The 18,300-nt window shown below is 56.0% G+C and overlaps 1 protein-coding gene across 1 annotated transcript in view; it reads left to right on the top strand.

Moving 5' to 3' along the window:
• The window catches only part of LOC119958290 (claudin-15-like), a 76,975-nt gene that overhangs the window by 34,086 nt on the left and 24,589 nt on the right, over positions 1-18,300 (top strand). Inside the window, exons 2-3 of the mRNA XM_038786723.1 lie at positions 6,155-6,314; positions 15,560-15,724. Of these exons, the coding sequence (XP_038642651.1) occupies positions 6,155-6,314; positions 15,560-15,724 (325 nt within the window). The remainder of the gene's footprint in view (positions 1-6,154; positions 6,315-15,559; positions 15,725-18,300) is intronic.

Below are 18,300 nucleotides of genomic sequence, written 5' to 3'. Positions count from 1 at the left end.
CCTGTATCTGCCCCATCTCTGCCCATTCCATTAGCCTATATCTACCCCCTCTTTGCCCATTGTATTAACCTGTATCGGCCCCTCTCAGCCCATTCCATTAAACTGTATCTGCCCCCTCTCAGCCCATTCCATTAGCCTGTATCTGCCCCCTCTCAGCCCATTCCATTAACCTGTATCTGCCCCCTCTCTGCCATTCCAATAACCTGTATCTGCCCCCTCTCTGCCCATTCCATTAGCCTCTATCTGCCCCCTCTCTGCCCATTCCATTAACCTGTATCTGCCCCCTCTCTGCCCATTCCAGTAACCTGTATCTGCCCCCTCTCTGCCCATTCCATTGATCTGTATCTGCCCCCTCTCTGCCCATTCCATTAACCTGTATCTGCCCCTCTCTACCCATTCCATTAACCTGTATCTGCCCCTCTCTGCCCAATCTATTAAACTGTTTCTTCCCCCTCTCTGCCCATTCCATTGACCTGTATCTGCCCCCTCTCAGCCCATTCCATTAACCTGTATCTTCTCCCTCTCTGCCCATTCCATTATCCTGTACCGGCCCCTCTCTGCCCATTCCATTAACCTGTATCTGCCCCTCTCTGCCCATTCCATTAACCAGTACCGGCCCCTCTCTGCCCATTCCATTAACCTGTATCTTCTCCCTCTCTGCGTATTCCATTAAACTGTATCTGCCCCTCTCTGCCCATTCCATTAATTGTATCTGCCCCTCTCTGCCCATTCCATTAACCTGTATCTGCCCCCTCTCAGCCTATTCCATTGCCCTGTAACTGCCCTATCTCTACCCATTCCATTAACCTGTATCTGCCCCTCTCTGCCCATTCCATTAACCTGTATCTGCCCCCTTCCTGCCCATTCCATTGACCTGTAACTGCCCCCTCTCTGCATAATCCATTAACCTTATCTACCCCTCTCTGCTCATTCGAGTAAACTGCATCTGCCCCCCTCTGCCCATTCCATTAATCTGTATCCGCCCCTCTCTGCCCATTCCATTAACTTGTGTCTGCCCTCTCAGCCCATTCCATTAACCTGTATCTGCCCTTCTCTGCCCATTCCATTAACCTGTACCGGCCCCTCTCTGCCCATTCCATTAACCTGTATCTGCCCCCTCTTTGCCCATTCCATTAACCTGTACCAGCCCCTCTCTGCCCATTCCATTAACCTGTATCTGCCTCCTCTCACCCCAGTCCATTAACCTGTACCGGTCCCTCTCTGTCTATTCCATTAACCTGTATCTGCCCCCCCTCTGCCCATTCCATTAACCTGTACCGGTCCCTCTCTGCCTATTCCATTAACCTGTATCTGCCCCCCCTCTGCCCATTCCATTAACCTGTACCGGTCCCTCTCTGTCCATTCCATTAACCTGTATCTGCCCCCCTCTGCCCATTCCATTAACCTGTATCTGCCTCCTCTCTGCCCATTCCATTAACCTGTATCTGCCTCCTCTCACCCCAGTCCATTAACCTGTATGTGCCTCCTCTCTGCCTATTCCATTAACCTGTATCTGCCCCCCCTCCGCCCATTCCATTAACCTGTACCGGTCCCTCTCTGTCCACTCCATTAACCTGTATCTGCCCCCCTCTGCCCATTCCATTAACCTGTATCTGCCTCCTCTCTGCCCATTCCATTAACCTGTATCTGCCCCCTCTCTGCCCATTCCATTAACCTGTATCTGCCTCTCTCTGCCCATTCCATTAACCTGTATCTGCCCCATCTCTGCCCATTCCATTAACCTGTATCAGCCCCTCTCTGCCCATTCCATTAACCTGTATCTGCCTCTCTCAGCCCATTCCACTAACCTGTATCTACCCCTCTCTGCCCATTCCATTAAACTATATCTGCCCCCTCTCTGCCCATTCCATTAAACTGTATCTGCCCCCTCTCTGCCCATTCCATTAACCTGTACCATCCCCTCTCAGCCCATTCCATTAACCTGTATCGGCCCCTGTTTAGCCCATGTGCTACACCAGCCCCTTTTGCATTTATGCCTGAGTTCTTGTCAATTTGAGCTGCCCCAAATCTGTTCACTTTAGCGAGTCCCTCACTTTGTTACGGTCCGGCTGGTGTACCCCCAAATTGTTACGCCCCCCCCCCCCCCCCCCGGGTGCGGAGTGGCGTAACAATCTCATCAGCTCGTCACCGCAGGGTTTGATCTAAAAGGAAATCTCCCCTCGCAGAACCCGTTGGCCAGTCCCAATACTTACATTTGAAAAGGAGCTCTCTCAACCAGGTTTTTCCTCAGTTAAAGATCGAGCGAGTTTCTGAACTATTGAAGACGAGAAAATAATAAAGCAACTGTACATGCATTCGTACAGATTAGATGTGAGTATTGAATCCAAAGCAAATATAAAGGCTTACAAACAGACTTGTTGGCGTTTGAGGAGTCGATGGTTCAGCGTTGTGGCCGTTGCGATTTGCGATTCCAGTAGAGCTCAGTTCAAGTAGGCGTCTGGTCCCTTTTGAAATTCTAGTCGTGCTGACTTCGGCAAGTGAATAGTCAGCTTCGAGATTCTGCCGTCTTGCAGTTCAGTGGAGAAACTTCCTTTTCAGCTGAGACCTTCTCTTATTTGGCTTACTTCCACAGTCAGAGAGAGAGAGAGCGAGTTGCAAAAAAGCTTCTTCTTCAATCTGACAGCTCAGCACTGATACACGCACATGCACACACATTCACGCACAGACTTGCACGCGTGGTTGTCTTATATGCCCGTTACTTTATACTCCTGTGAGGCAGAAGTCACAAATGCATCTGCGACATCACTCGGAGAATATTTCTTGATGAGATGATGCTCATCTCCCAATCAGCTCCCATTGTCTCCAATGGAGATGGCAATTAGTTTCTGGAAGCTTGAGATTTGCTTTGTCTGGAAACAGGGTGGGATTCCATTGTCTCACAGGGTTTCACCCTCCAGTAATTCAGCCAGATACTGACCTCACACCTTCAACAGATTTTGGTTTAATTGTCTGTTTCAGAAAAGTCACAGTTATTATTTCAATTTCAATTTTTCCGGACGTAGTTTGGTGTTTTTCCCTTTTCCATTATTATGACAATCCTGTTGTGTTGAGGTTTGGAAATGTCTGGTCCTGGTGTGGTTGGTGTTGTAACCAGTCTGGGGCGAGTGAATGGAAAGTGTGAGGTATATCTGGGTCAGTGACGAGGGTCAGTGACTGGAGTCAGTGAAAGAGTCAGAAACTGGGGTCAGTGACGGAGGTCAGTGGCGGGGGTCAGTGACTGGGGTCAGTGTCTGGGGTCATGATGGGGTCAGTGACGGGTCAGTGTCTGGGGTCAGTGACTGGGGTCAGTGCCTGGGGTCAGTGATGGGGGTCAGTGATTGAGGTTAGTGATGGGGGGACAGTGACTGGGTCAGTGTCTGGGGTCAGTGATTTGGGTCAGCGACTGGGATCAGTGACTGGGGTCAGCATCTGGGGTCAGTGACAGGGGCCAGTGACTGGGGTCAGTGACTGGGGTCAGCGACTGGGATCAGTGACTGGGGTCAGTGTCTGGGGTCAGTGACTGGTGTCAGTGACTGGGGTCAGTGACTGGGGCCAGCGACTGGGGTCAGTGACTGGGGTCAGCGACTGGGGTCAGTGACTGGGGTCAGTGTCTGGGGTCAGTGACTGGGGTCAGTGACTGGGGTCAGCGACTGGGGTCAGTGACTGGGGTCAGTGTCTGGGGTCAGTGACGGGCGTCAGCGACTGGGATCAGTGTCTGGGGTCAGTGACTGGGGTCAGTGACTGGGATCAGTGTCTGGGGTCAGCGACTGGAGTTAGTGACAGGGGTCAGTGACTGGGGTCAGTGACAGGGGTCAGTGTCTGGGGTCAGTGACTGGGGTCAGTGACTGGGGTCAGTGTCTGGGGTCAGTGACTGGGGTCAGCGACTGGAGTCAGTGACAGGGGTCAGTGACTGGGGTCAGTGACAGGGGTCAGTGTCTGGGGTCAGTGACTGGGGTCAGTGACTGGGGTCAGCGACTGGGGTCAGTGACTGGGGTCAGTGTCTGGGGTCAGTGACTGGGGTCAGTGACTGGGGTCAGTGACAGGGGTCAGTGTCTGGGGTCAGTGACTGGGGTCAGCGACTGGGGTCAGTGTCTGGGGTCAGCGACTGGGGTCAGCATCTGGGGTCAGTGTCTGGGGTCAGTGACTGGGGTCAGTGACAGGGGCCAGTGACTGGGGTCAGTGTCTGGGGTCAGTGACTGGGGTCAGTGTCTGGGGTCAGTGACGGGGATCAGTGACTGGGGTCAGTGTCTGGGGTCAGTGACTGGGGTCAGTGACTGGGGTCAGTGACTGGGGTCAGTGACAGGGGCCAGTGACTGGGGTCAGTGTCTGGGGTCAGTGTCTGGGTCAGTGTCTGGGTCAGTGACGGGGATCAGTGACTGGGGTCAGTGTCTGGGGTCAGTGACTGGGGTCAGTGACTGGGGTCAGTGACTGGGGTCAGTGACTGGGGTCAGCGACTGGGGTCAGTGACTGGGGTTAGCGACTGGGGTCAGCGTCTGGGGTCAGTGACTGGGGTCAGCGACTGGGGTCAGTGTCTGGGGTCAGTGACTGGGGTCAGTGACTGGGGTCAGTGACTGGGGTCAGTAACAGGGGTCAGTGTCTGGGGTCAGTGACTGGGGTCAGCGACTGGGGTCAGCGTCTGGGGTCAGCGTCTGGGGTCAGTGACTGGGGTCAGTGTCTGGGGTCAGTGACTGGGGTCAGTGACTGGGGTCAGTGACTGGGGTCAGTGTCTGGGGTCAGTGACTTGGGTCAGTGACTGGGGTCAGTGACGGGGGTCAGTGACTGGGATCAGTGACTGGGGTCAGTGACGGGGGTCAGTGACTGGGATCAGTGACTGGGGTCAGTGACTGGGGTCAGTGACGGTGGTCAGTGACTGGGGTCAGTGTGTGGGGTCAGTGATGGGGGCTCAGTGACAGTGTGGGGTATAACTGGGGTCAGTAACTGGGCAGTGTGGGGTATCACTGGGGTCAGTAACTGGACAGCGTGGGGTATAACTGGGGTCAGTAACTGGGCAGTGTGGGGTATCACTGGGGTCAGTAACTGGACAGTGTGGGGTATAACTGGGGTCAGTAACTGGACAGTGTGGGGTATCACTGGGGTCAGTAACTGGACAGTGTGGGGTATCACTGGGGTCAGTAACTGGACAGTGTGGGGTATAACTGGGGTCAGTAACTGGACAGAGGGGTATAACTGGGGTCAGTAACTGGACAGTGTGAGGTATCACTGGGGTCAGTAACTGGCCAGTGTGGGGTATAACTGGGGTCAGTAACTGGACAGTGTGAGGTATCACTGGGGTCAGTAACTGGCCAGTGTGGGGTATAACTGGGGTCAGTAACTGGACAGTGTGGGGTATAACTGGGGTCAGTAATTGGGCAGTGTGGGGTATCACTGGGGTCAGTAACTGGACAGTGTGGGGTATAACTGGGGTCAGTAACTGGACAGTGTGAGGTATCACTGGGGTCAGTAACTGGCCAGTGTGGGGTATAACTGGGGTCAGTAACTGGACAGTGTGGGGTATAACTGGGGTCAGTAATTGGGCAGTGTGGGGTATCACTGGGGTCAGTAACTGGACAGTGTGGGGTATCACTGGGGTCAGTAATTGGACAGTGTGGGGTATCACTGGGGTCAGTAACTCGGCAGTGTGGGGTATAACTGGGGTCAGTAACTGGACAGTGTGGGGTATTACTGGGGGTCAGTAACTGGACAGTGTGGGGTATCACTGGGGTCAGTAACTGGACAGTGTGGGGTATCACTGGGTCAGTAACTGGACAGTCTGGGGTATCACTGGGGTCAGTAACTGGACCCTCCGTCTCTAACAGCACAGAGGGTGGACCTACACCCCCAAGCTGCTGCCGGTTCGGGAAGGCAGCTGACTCAGCAACCTCCGAAGGGCAATCGGGATTGAGCAATGAATGCTGGCTCGGACGGACGGACGGACGGACATTGCGGGGGGGAGGGGGGGGGGGGGGGGGGGGGGTGAATGAAGCAAACAGAACGTTCTCGATGACCTGTCATGGGATGGATCAATGCTCAGATCACAGTCTGTCCCTTATCGGTCTCGTGGGAGCTACAACGGGGCTTAATGTGTGAACTTTGAAGCTGGGCTGAGATAGCGACGAGATTAGCTGGCGAAACTTTCCAAGCAGCACTGGAATAACAAATCCAACGCCAAGCTCGAGTGGGTTTTATATTTCGGTGTTTATTGACTGTTTTCGTCAGCGGTAACCCTGAAGCCGCTGAAACAGGACAACAACAATCCTGGTGTAAACACGGCGGCTCTGAGCTGACATCAGGTATCTCAGGCCTTCCTGCCCCAGGTAAGTAAGAGAGAGCTGTGAAGCTGCACCTTCGCAGACCTGAACTAGGGAGTCACATTTACTGTCCAAAACCGTCTGCTTCGTCCCAGTTTTTACAACATTCATTTACCGGATGTCAGCGGCGCTGGCCAGGCCCAGCATTTATTGCCCATCCCTTGTTGCCCTTCAGAAGGTGGTGGGTGAGCCGCGGCAGTCCCTGAGGTGTAGGTACACCCACTGTGCTGTTAGGGATGGAGTTCCAGGATTTTGACCCAGTGACAGTGAAGGAACGGCCGATATATTTCCCAGTCGGGACGGTGAGTGACTGGGAGGGGAACCTCCAGGTGGGGGGGTTCCCAGGTATCTGCTGCCCTCGTCCTTCTAGATGGTAGAGGCCGTGGGTTTGGAAGGTGCTGCCTAAGGAGCCTTGGTGAGTTGCTGCAGTGCATCTTGTAGACGGTACACACGGCTGCCACTGTGCGTCGGTGGTGGAGGGAGTGAATGTTTGTGGAAGGGGGAGCCAATCAAGCGGGGCTGCTTTGACCTGGATGGCGTTGAGCTTCTTGAGTGTTGTTGGGGCTGCGCTCATCCAGGCAAGTGGAGAGTATTTTATCACAAGACTTGTGCCTTGTAGATGGTGGACAGGCTTTGGGGGGGGGGGGGGGGGGGGGGTGGAGGTGAGTTACTCTCCGTAGGATTCCCAGCCTCTGACCTGCCCTGGTAGCCACAGTATTAATGTGGCTGGGTCCAGTTCAGTTTCTGATCAATAGAAACCCCCAGGATGTGGATAGTGGGGGATTCAGCGATGGTAATGCCATTGATTGTCAAGGGGCGATGGTTGGATCCTTTCTTGTAGGAGATGGTCATTGCCTGGCACTTGAGTAGCGTCACAACTACATTTCACGCTTGAATACGTTGTACAGTTCTTCAATATGGTTATTTAAACCTCGAACTTCCCATGTTACAACTGAAATGATACACGGGTCACGAGGCTGGAGCGGGCCCATTGATGGGTCGGCGGCTGGGGTCAGAGGGCACCTGGGGGGTGGCCTGAGGGGACACCCATATGACCCGTGGCCCTAAGTTCACAGTGGGCTGTCAGCGGCGTGTGCAGCTGCATGGGTGCCTCGCCGGTTGCTGCAATGGTGTTCCGTGCCCGGCCACCCCGACCCCACAGCCCACCTCCTGGCCACCCCCCGCTACCGCCCAGTAGGCGGAGTATAAATATGTGTGCTCCCCGTACAGCAGCCATTTCGCCAGCTGCTGTGGGAGGCCACACATCTTAGTGTAATAAAGCCTCAGTTGTATTCAACTCTCGTCTTTGTGTAATTGATCGTGCATCAATTTATTACACTAAAGTTTTCAGAAGATGGACCTCCGCATCAAACCGGAGCACCAATCCGCAAAGCTCGATCCGCAATCAAGCAATGCCAAAAAGGACTTTGAACACTGGCTAGCTTGTTTTGAAGCTTACATCAGGTCTGCACCAGACCCAATTCCGGAAGCTCGGAAGATCCAGATCCTCTACTCGCGGCTGAGCTCCAGCGTTTTCCGCTTATCCAGGACGCGCCGACCTACGATGAAGCCATGGCGCTACTGAAAGAGAATTACACCCAGCGGACTAACACGCTTTACGCCAGCACGTCCTCTCAACTCGTAGTCAACTCTCTGGTGAGTCAATGGAAGATTTCTGGCGTGCCCTAATTCCCCTGGTCAGAGACTGTGACTGTCAGGCTGTCACGGCAACGGAACACTCGCATTTACTCATGCGGGACGCTTTCGTTACAGGGATTGGGTCAGATCACTTCCACCAGCGACTTTTAGAGGAGGCCACGCTCGACCTCGCGGCAACCAAAAAGCTGGTGCTAGCAATGACGGCCGCCTCGCGCAATATCCAGGCCCACACCCCCGGCCGCGTGGCCCGCCCTTCCTACGCATCGTGGACCCCGCAGACAACCACCCCATCAGGGGCCCCACTCAGCCAACCCTACGCCTGTGCCACGCGCCAACCAGTCAACCCCGGGGGCCCCAGATGTTACTTCTGCAGCCAAAACACCCCCGACCAACGCTGCCTGGCCCGGAGCGCCAGCGGCAAGGCCTGCGGCAAAAAGAGGCTGTGGTGTGCCAGGCTCGCTCAGTCGCCGCTATCGCTCCGACCCCCCGCCCGCGTACGGACAGTGGGTGCAGACATCTTACCCCCCACGGACCACGCATGGCCAGTGGGCGCCACCACCTTCCCCTCCCCAGGCCACGTGCGTCACATTGAACATCTTGTTCAACCCCCGCCACGTGCGGCCTGTGGGCGCCGCCATCTTGTCTCCCCCACAGCACGTGGGCGCCACCATCGTTCCAGGACCTGTTGCCTCCCAGGCACCCCATTGTCTGACACCAGCTACAACCAGCCGCGGCTCGCCTCAGTCACGATCGAATAGTCTCCCCCGCACAATCTAGCAACAAGCGTGAAGATCGATGGGCACGAGATGTCCTGTCTGCTGGACTCCGGGAGTACCGAGAGCTTCATTCATCCCGATACGGTAAGGCGTGGCTCCCTCGCGGTACACCCCGCCAATCAGAGAATCTCTCTGACCTCCGGGTTCCACTCCGTGGTGATCCGGGGATACCGCATAGCCACGCTCACTATCCAGGGCGTAGAATTCAGGAGCTTCCGCCTCTATGTCCTCACCAACCTCTGCGCTGCCCGGCTACTCGGCCTGGACTTCCAGTGTAACCTCCAGTGCCTAACCTTGAAATTCGGCGAGCCCCTACCACCCCTCACTGTGTGCGGCCTCGTGATCCTAAAGGTCGACCCACCTTCCCTATTCACAAACCGAACCCCGGATTGCAAACCCGTCGCCACCAGGAGCAGACGATACAGCGCCCAGGACAGGACCTTCATCAGGTCCGAGGTCCGGTGGCTGCTTCGGGAAGGCATCATCGAGGCCAGCAACAGCCCCTGGAGAGCCCAAGTGGTAGTGGTGAAAACCGGGGAGAAAAACAGAATGGTCGTGGACAACAGTCACACCATCAATAGGTACACGCAGCTCAACACATACCCCTTCCCATGCATATCTGATATGGTCAATCAGATTGCACAGTACCGAGTCTTCTCAACAGTAGACCTCAAATCCGCCTACCAACAATACGTAAGGCGGACCGTCCATACACTGCATTCGAGGCGGACGGTTGCCTCTACAACTTTTTCAAGGTTCCCTTCGGCGTCATCCACAGGGTCTCGGTCTTCTAAAGGGAGATGGACCGGATGGTCGACAGGTACGATCTGCGGGCCACCTTCCCGTACCTGGACAATGTCATTGTCTGCGGCCATGTTCAGCAGGGCCACGATGCCAACCTTGTCAAATTTAGGGCAGCACGGTAGCATGGTGGTTAGCATAAATGCTTCACAGCTCCAGGGTCCCAGGTTCGATTCCCGGCTGGGTCACTGTCTGTGCGGAGTCTGCACGTCCTCCCCGTGTGTGCGTGGGTTTCCTCCGGGTGCTCCGGTTTCCTCCCACAGTCCAAAGATGTGCGGGTTAGGTGGATTGGCCATGCTAAATTGCCCGTAGGGTCCTAAAAAGTAAGGTTAAGGGGGGGGTTGTTGGGGGTATAGGGTGGATACGTGGGTTTGAGTAGGGTAATCATGGCTCGGCACAACATCGAGGGCCGAAGGGCCTGTTCTGTGCTGTACTGTTCTATGTTCTATGTTCTCCACACCGCCTCTCTCCTCAACCTCACGTATAACAAGGAGAAGTGCGTATTCAGCACAAACTGCTTAGCCATCCACTGCTATGTGGTCCAGAACGGAGTTCTGGGGGCCGACCCCGACCGCATGCGCCCCCTCATGGAGCTCCCCCGTCCCCACTGCCCCAAGGCCCTCAAACGCTGCCCGGGGTTCTTTTCTTACTACGCCCAGTGGGTTCCAAATTATGCGGACAAGGTCCGCCCACTCATCCAGTCCACCCTTTTCCCCTGACGGCCGAGGCTCAACAGGCCTTCAACCGTATTAGGGTCGACATCGCCACGGCCACGATGCACGCAGTCGACGAGACGTTACCCTTTGAAGTGGAGAGCGACGCATCAGACGTCGCTCTAGCCGCCAACCTCAACCAGGCAGGCAGGCCTGTGGCATTCTTTTCACGAACCCTTCATGCCTCCGAAATTTGGCACCCGTCCGTTGGAAAAGAGGCCCAGATCATCGTTGAAGCTGTGCGGCACTGGAGGCATTACCTGGCCGGCAGGAGATTCTCTCTCCTCACTGACCAACGGTCGGTTGCCTTCATGTTTAACAACACACAGTGGGGCAAGATCAAAAATGATAAAATCTTGAGGTGGAGGATCGAGCTCTCCACCTACAATTACGAGATTTTGTATCGCCCCGGTAAGCTCAACGAGCCCCCAGACGCCCCGAGGTACATGTGTCAGCGCACAGGTGGACCGTCTCCGGACTCTGGACGACAACCTTTGTCACCCAGGGGGTCACACGTTTGTACCACTTCATCAAGGCCCGCAATCTGCCCTACTTCGTCGAGGAAGTCAGGACAATCACCAGAGACTGCCAGGTCTGTGCGGAGTGCAAACCGCATTTCTACCAGCCGGACCGCGTGCACCTGGTGAAGGCCTCCCGCCCCTTTGAACGCCTCAGCGTGGACTTCAAAGGGCCCCTCCCCTCCACCGACCGGAACACGTATTTCCTCAGTGTGGTCGATGAGTACTCCAGATTCCCCTTCGCCATCCCGTGCCCGGACATGACGTCGGCCACCGTCATCAAAGCCCTCAACACCATCTTCGCTCTGTTCGGTTTCCCCGCCTACATCCACAATGACAGGGGATTCATTCATGAGCGATGAGCTGCGTCAGTTCCTGCTCCACAGGGGTATTGCCTCGAGAAGGACGACCAGCTATAACACCCGGGGAAACGGGCAGGTGGAGAGGGAGAACGGGACGGTCTGTAGGGCTGTCCAGCTGGCCCTACGGTCCAGGAACCTCCCGGCCTCCCGCTGGCAGGGGGTCCCCCCTGACGCACTGCACTCCATTCGGTCGCTCCTATGCACTGCGACTAACAACACACCCCATGAACGTCTCTGCCTTCCCCAGGAAGTCCACCTCCGGGGTGTCGCTCCCGACTTGGCTGGCAGCTCCAGGACCCGTACTCTCCTGTAAGCACGTACGACTCCACAACGCGGACCCGTTGGATAGAAGGGTGCAGTTACTCCACGCCAACCCCCAGTATGCCTACATGGCGTACCCCGACGTCCGCAAGATACAGTCTCTCTCAGGGACCTGGCACCAGCAGGTTCCACACACACACACACCCCTCCGGCCCGGCGCCACCCTCCCCTCCCCTGGTGCACCCAGCAGCATGCCCCCCCCATGACCATCCGTCCTCCCCCTGCCCACGCCTGAGGATGAAGAGGATCTCGGCACGCTCCCGGAGTCACCAAGGACACGACCGACACCAGAATCGCCGCCACCACTGCATCGCTCCCAACGTCAGTTCAAGGCTCCGGACCGGCTAAACCTGTAATTTGTTCTGGGCTCAATTTTTTTCTCTGTATATTAAACTTGTGCTGTATATAGTTCTCCACCACCCCGGCCGGACTCAATTTTAACAGGGGGTGAATGTGGTAGTAACCAGTGCTGTATATATTAGGGTATGCATGGTAAGGCCCTGTACTACAGGTACGGGGGTAGTCCCTGCCTGTTGGCTCCGCCCAGTAGGCGGAGTATAAATATGTGTGCTCCCCGTACAGCAGCCATTTCGCCAGCTGCTGTGGGAGGCCACACATCTTAGTGTAATAAAGCCTCAGTTGTATTCAAATCTCGTCTTTGTGCAATTGACCGTCCCCTTTCCCGATTTCGGTGTTACCGATGGAGAATCCCGCCCAGTGTCTCCCGATGTTATCCAATTATGTTTGATAACGCGCTCGTCAAGTGTCCATTGACTTCTTACTCTGTGAAGGTGTGACGTGAATGTTGGTTTAATAGCTACTCCGTGTTGCTGATAGCAATGTCCAGCGGTTATCTCAGACTTTATTCCATATCAGATTGAATTCCTGCGCTACGTCGGAATTGCCAGACAGTAGAATGATCAGCCTCTGATAAGACCATCAAATTATCATCCCTCGCAATAAAATACCATCATATCATGCAATAAAGTGCCACAGTATTGCTGGGTAGCATCTCGGGACACGCTGAAATGCAATCATCTAATGATAGTGTGGATAATGAGGGATATCAGTGCAGGTTCTGCTCAGCTGATTGTGAGCAAGCTTTAGCATTCCCAGGATCACAGGAGAGAGCAGTGATGGGCAACCTCAGTGAGCGAGTGGGCCAAGAGAGTGAACCTCCTTCATCTCAGGGAGCCGCAAGAGCGAATCAGCCTCGTTCACTAACCCCGACCCCATGAATAAGATTAACTATATTTAACGCACGGCGAATATTTCACGGCGAGTTATAGAAAATGCTGAATCATTCATCTGTGACTCGAACCATCGTCAACTTCAAATGGTCAAAGCAGGATCAATATTTATACTCTGGACACGGAGGGAGCTCACAGTCAGTGATGTGAGCCATCAGCACGCGCCTCACTTCACGCACCCTCGCTTCACGTGCGAATCATTTCAGTCAGACCGGCAGGAAAAAAAAACGACCCGGACAGAAATCAACTGAATGTGGTGACCCCGCGTGTGGGCAACGGACAACTAAATTCCTCATGGGCCCCACTCAGCACTCAGGTGGGGGTCGCATGTGACCCACCCCCGGGCCACAGATTGTCCACCGCCAGCCTCGGGCTTTGAGAATTCCTGGCTTGGCGTTGTGAACGAACGAGTGCCCGCAGGTTAGGAAGGAAACATCTGAAGTTAAGGCGAATGTGAGAATCATTCAACTTGTACCTCCACATATCAGTGTCCGGTTATATCCCTGGATCCTTTAATGCTCTTCCCATCAACCTGGTCTCCACCACCACCCGCTCCACCACCAGCGCACAGCCGTGTGTACTGTCCACAAGATACACCGCAGCAACTCACCAAGGCTCCTCAGGCAGCACCTTCCAAACCCATGACCTCTACCATCTAGAAGGACTGGGGCAGCAGATACCTGGGGAACCCCACCACCTGGAGGTTCCCCTCCGAGTCACTCACCATCTCGGCTTGGCAAGCCCTCCCTCACAGCACGGCGGGCGTACCTACACCACACGGACTGCAGGCGGTTGACGAAGGCGGCTCACCCACCACCTCCTCGAGGGGCAATTCGGGACGGGTGATTAAGGGCGGCACGGTGGGTGCAGTGGTTAGCACCGCTGCCTCACGCCGCCAAGGACCCCGGTTTGATCCCGGCCCCGGGTCACTGTCCGCGTGGAGTTTGCACATTCTCTCCACCTCCCCCACCCCCCTAACAACCCAAAAAGTTCTGCGGGGTAGGTGGATTGGCCATGCTAAATTGCCCCTTAATTGGAAAAATTTGTATAATGCTGTCCTCGCCAATAATGCCCACATCCTTGTCAAGTTGCCATTAATCCCTCTCCCTGGCACCTGTCTGACCCTAACACAACGTGGCCAGTCTAGTATTTGATCCTGTGATGAGCCTTGACCCACACCGTCATTAATGAAAATCGCTTATTGTCACGAGTCGGCTTCAAATGAAGTTACTGTGAAAAGCCCCCAGTCGCCACATTCCGGCGCCTGTTCAGGGAGGCTGGTACGGGAATTGAACCGTGCTGCTGGCCTGCCTCAGTCTGCTTTCAAAGCCAGCGATTTAGCCCTGTGCTAAACCAGCCCCCATTTTTACCACCAAAACATCTTTGTTCTACTGCTTGAGGATCTCGTTCGTGTCTCTGTGCCTGTGGCTATTTACAGTGCCATCCCAAATTCTATCCTACCTAACCTTATGACCATCCACAACGCTGCTACCTGTGACCTTCCTCACAGCACATTCCATTCGCCCCTCGGCCCTCTGCTAGCTCAATCACGGTAGCTCCCAGTCCAGCAATGCCTTGATTTCAGATTTCCCACAGTCTGGTTTACAAATCCTCTAAGCTCCCCCCTCTCAACTCCCCATCATTCTGGCCGTCTGTATCACTGCTACCTCCTCTGCCCCCCCCCCTCCCCCCCCAACAACCCTCCGAGATATCTTCACTGGCCGAAAACTCCTTAAAGCTCCATTCCTCTTTCTCTTTCTGTCTCTCTCTCTTTCTCTCTCTCTTTTATGTTGGCCCTTTCACCTTACTCAACCTTTTGGGGGCCTGGGTAATTGGGCTCTATCCGAGGGTCGGTGCAGACCTCGATGGGCTGGACGGCCTCCTTTTGCAGCGCAGGGATTCTGTTGTTGTTCCGCATGGGAACTTTCAACCTCCTTGCCAATGCTGCCACCCTCAGCCACCTCCAGAAAGAGCAGCTCAATCCTCAAAGACTTTTCCGGTGTTTTCTCAAAGCTGGTATCTGTGTGTTAATCTGATTGGGCGCTGGGTATCTGTGTGTTCATCTGATTGGCCGCTGGGTAACTGTGTGTCAATCTGATTGGCCGCTGGGTATGTGTGTGTCAATCTGATTGGCCGCTGGGTATCTGTGTGTCAATCTGATTGGGCGCTTGGTATCTGTGTGTTAATCTGATTGGCCGCTGGGTATCTGTGTGTCAATCTGATTGGGCGCTTGGTATCTGTGTGTCAATCTGATTGGGCGCTTGGTATCTGTGTGTCAATCTGATTGGGCGCTGGGTATCTGTGTGTCAATCTGATTGGGCGCTGGGTATCTGTGTGTCAATCTGATTGGGCGCTGGGTATCTGTGTCAATCTGATTGGACGCTGGGTATCTGTGTGTCAATCTGATTGGGCGCTTGGTATCTGTGTGTCAATCTGATTGGGCGCTGGGTATCTATGTGTCAATCTGATTGGTCCTGGGTATCTGTGTGTCAATCTGATTGGGCGCTGGGTATCTGTGTGTCAATCTGATTGGACGCTGGGTATCTGTGTGTCAATCAGATTGGGCGCTGGGTATCTGTGTGTCAATCTGATTGGGCGCTGGGTATCCGTGTGTCAATCTGATTGGACGCTGGGTATCTGTGTGTCAATCAGATTGGGCGCTGGGTATCCGTGTGTCAATCTGATTGGGCACTGGGTTTCACTTTTGATCTGATTGGACGCTGGGTATCCGTGTTGATCTGATTGGTGTAGGTCAGTGTGGGCAGCGATGGGCATTGGCCGCTGTTTGTGTTCTCGATGACCCTGGCCTGAATTGAGCTCTGGATTCTCAGCCTGATTTTTATGTTTCCAGATTATGTGCGTGCCTCCCAGGCCCTAATGATCATATCCATCCTGATGGGGTTTATTGCTGGCTGCGTCACCCTGTTTGGCCTGAGGTGCACCTTATTGGGTAACACCGACCCCATCGTCAAAGCCAAGATTGCGACGGCTGGCGGAGCTCTCTTCATTGTGGCGGGTGAGTTGGCAGGGTGGGTGGGTGAGTGGGCAGGGTGGGTGGGTGTGTGGGCAGGGTGGGTGGGTGAGTGGGCAGGGTGGGTGGGTGAGTGGGCAGGGTGGGTGGGTGAGTGGGCAGGGTGGGTGGGTGAGTGGGCAGGTGGCCGGGTGTGTGGGCAGGGTGGGCGGGTGAGTGGGCAGGGTGGGTGGGTGAGTGGGCAGGGTGGGTGGGGGCGAGTGGGAAGGTGGCTGGGTGTGTGGGCAGGGTGGGCGGGTGAGTGGGAAGGTGGCTGGGTGTGTGGGCCGGGTGGGCGGGTGAGTGGGAAGGTGGCTGGGTGAGTGGGAAGGTGGCTGGGTGTGTGGGAAGGTGGCTGGGTGTGTGGGCAGGGTGGGTGGGTGAGTGGGAAGGTGGCTGGGTGTGTGGGCAGGGTGGGTGGGTGAGTGGGAAGGGTGGGTGGGTGAGTGGGAAGGGTGGGTGGGTGAGTGGGCAGGGTGGGTGGGGGTGTGGGCAGGTGGGTGGGTGAGTGGGCAGGGTGGCTGGGTGTGTGGGCAGGGTGGGTGGGTGAGTGGGAAGGGTGGGTGGGTGAGTGGGAAGGTGGCTGGGTGTGTGGGCCGGGTGGGCGGGTGAGTGGGAAGGTGGCTGGGTGAGTGGGAAGGTGGCTGGGTGTGTGGGAAGGTGGCTGGGTGTGTGGGCAGGGTGGGTGGGTGTGTGGGAAGGTGGCTGGGTGTGTGGGCCGGGTGGGCGGGTGAGTGGGAAGGTGGCTGGGTGAGTGGGAAGGTGGCTGGGTGTGTGGGAAGGTGGCTGGGTGTGTGGGCAGGGTGGGTGGGTGTGTGGGAAGGTGGCTGGGTGTGTGGGCCGGGTGGGCGGGTGAGTGGGAAGGTGGCTGGGTGAGTGGGAAGGTGGCTGGGTGTGTGGGAAGGTGGCTGGGTGTGTGGGCAGGGTGGGTGGGTGTGTGGGAAGGTGGCTGGGTGAGTGGGAAGGTGGCTGGGTGTGTGGGCCGGGTGGGTGGGTGTGTGGGAAGGTGGCTGGGTGAGTGGGAAGGTGGCTGGGTGTGTGGGAAGGTGGCTGGGTGTGTGGGCCGGGTGGGCGGGTGAGTGGGAAGGTGGCTGGGTGAGTGGGAAGGTGGCTGGGTGTGTGGGAAGGTGGCTGGGTGAGTGGGAAGGTGGCTGGGTGTGTGGGCCGGGTGGGTGGGTGTGTGGGAAGGTGGGCGGGTGAGTGGGAAGGTGGCTGGGTGTGGGCAGGGTGGCTGTGTGTGTGGGCAGGGTGGCTGGGTGTGGGCAGGGTGGGCGGGTGAGTGGGAAGGTGGCTGGGTGTGTGGGCAGGGTGGCTGGGTGTGTGGGAAGGTGGGTGGGTGTGTGGGCAGGGTGGGTGGGTGAGTGGGCAGGGTGGCTGGGTGAGTGGGAAGGTGGCTGGGTGTGTGGGCAGGGTGGCTGGGTGTGTGGGAAGGTGGGTGGGTGTGTGGGCAGGGTGGGCGGGTGAGTGGGCAGGGTGGGCGGGTGAGTGGGCAGGGTGGGTGGGTGTGTGGGCAGGGTGGGCGGGTGAGTGGGCAGGGTGGGCGGGTGAGTGGGCAGGGTGGGTGGGTGAGTGGGAAGGTGGCTGGGTGTGTGGGCTGGTTGTGAGCCCACTGCATTGTGTAAGGGAGCAGAGCACGGGGTGTGTCAGCTGTACTGTGTTAGAGGGGAGGGCCATCTACTGGGGGTGAAGGAGCGAGAGATGGGGGCATGAACTATAGGGAATGGACTGAGAGGTGGGTTTATGGGTTGTGAGGTGGATGGGTGAGAATTGGGGCTGTGAATAATTGGACGTTATGAGCTTGGGGTGGTCCTCAGCTGGGGGGGGGGGGTGTGAGTTAGGGGTGTGGTTGTGGGGGGGTGAGTTGGTGAGTGTGAGCTGGGGAGTGTGGGTTGATGGGGGGTGAGTTGGGGAGTCTGAGTTGGATGGAGGTGTGAGTTGGGGAGCGTGAGTTGGATGGGGGAGTGTGTTCGTGAGTGTGATTTAGGGAGTGTGAGGTGGATGGGAAGTGAGTTGGTGAAAGTGAGTTGGGGAGTGTGAGTTGGATGGGGGTGTGAGTTGGTGAGTGTGAGTTGGACTCGGGTGTTAGTTGGTGAGTGTGAAATGGGCCGGGGGTGATTGGGGAGTGTGAGTTTTTCGGGGTGTGAGTTGGTGAGTGTGAATTGGGCGGGGGGTGATTGGTGAGTGTGAGGTGGACGGGGGTGTGATTTGTGAGTGTGAGTTGGACGGGATGTTACTTAGTGAGTATTAATTGGGCGGAGGGTGATTGGTGAGTGTGAGTTGGATGGGGGTGTGAGTTGGTGAGTGTGAGTTGGACTGGGTGTGAGTTGGGGAGTGTGATTTACAGAGTGTGAGCTGGATGAGGGAGTGAATTGGTGAGTGTGAGTTGAGGAGTGTGAGTTGGATGGGGGCAGAGTTAGTGAGTGTGAGTTGGATGGTGTGAGTTGGGGAGTGTGAGTTGGATGTGGGAGTGAGTTGCTGAGTGTGAGTCGGCGTGTGTGAGTTGGATGGGTGAGAGTCATGGAGTGTCAGTTGAATGGGGGTGCGTTGGTGAGTGTGAATTGGGGTGTGTGAGTTGGATGGGG

The sequence above is a fragment of the Scyliorhinus canicula genome, chromosome 29 (genome assembly GCF_902713615.1).
Source record: "Scyliorhinus canicula chromosome 29, sScyCan1.1, whole genome shotgun sequence".
Taxonomy (NCBI): Eukaryota; Metazoa; Chordata; class Chondrichthyes; order Carcharhiniformes; family Scyliorhinidae; genus Scyliorhinus; species Scyliorhinus canicula.
This window is presented reverse-complemented; position numbering and strand designations above follow the sequence as displayed.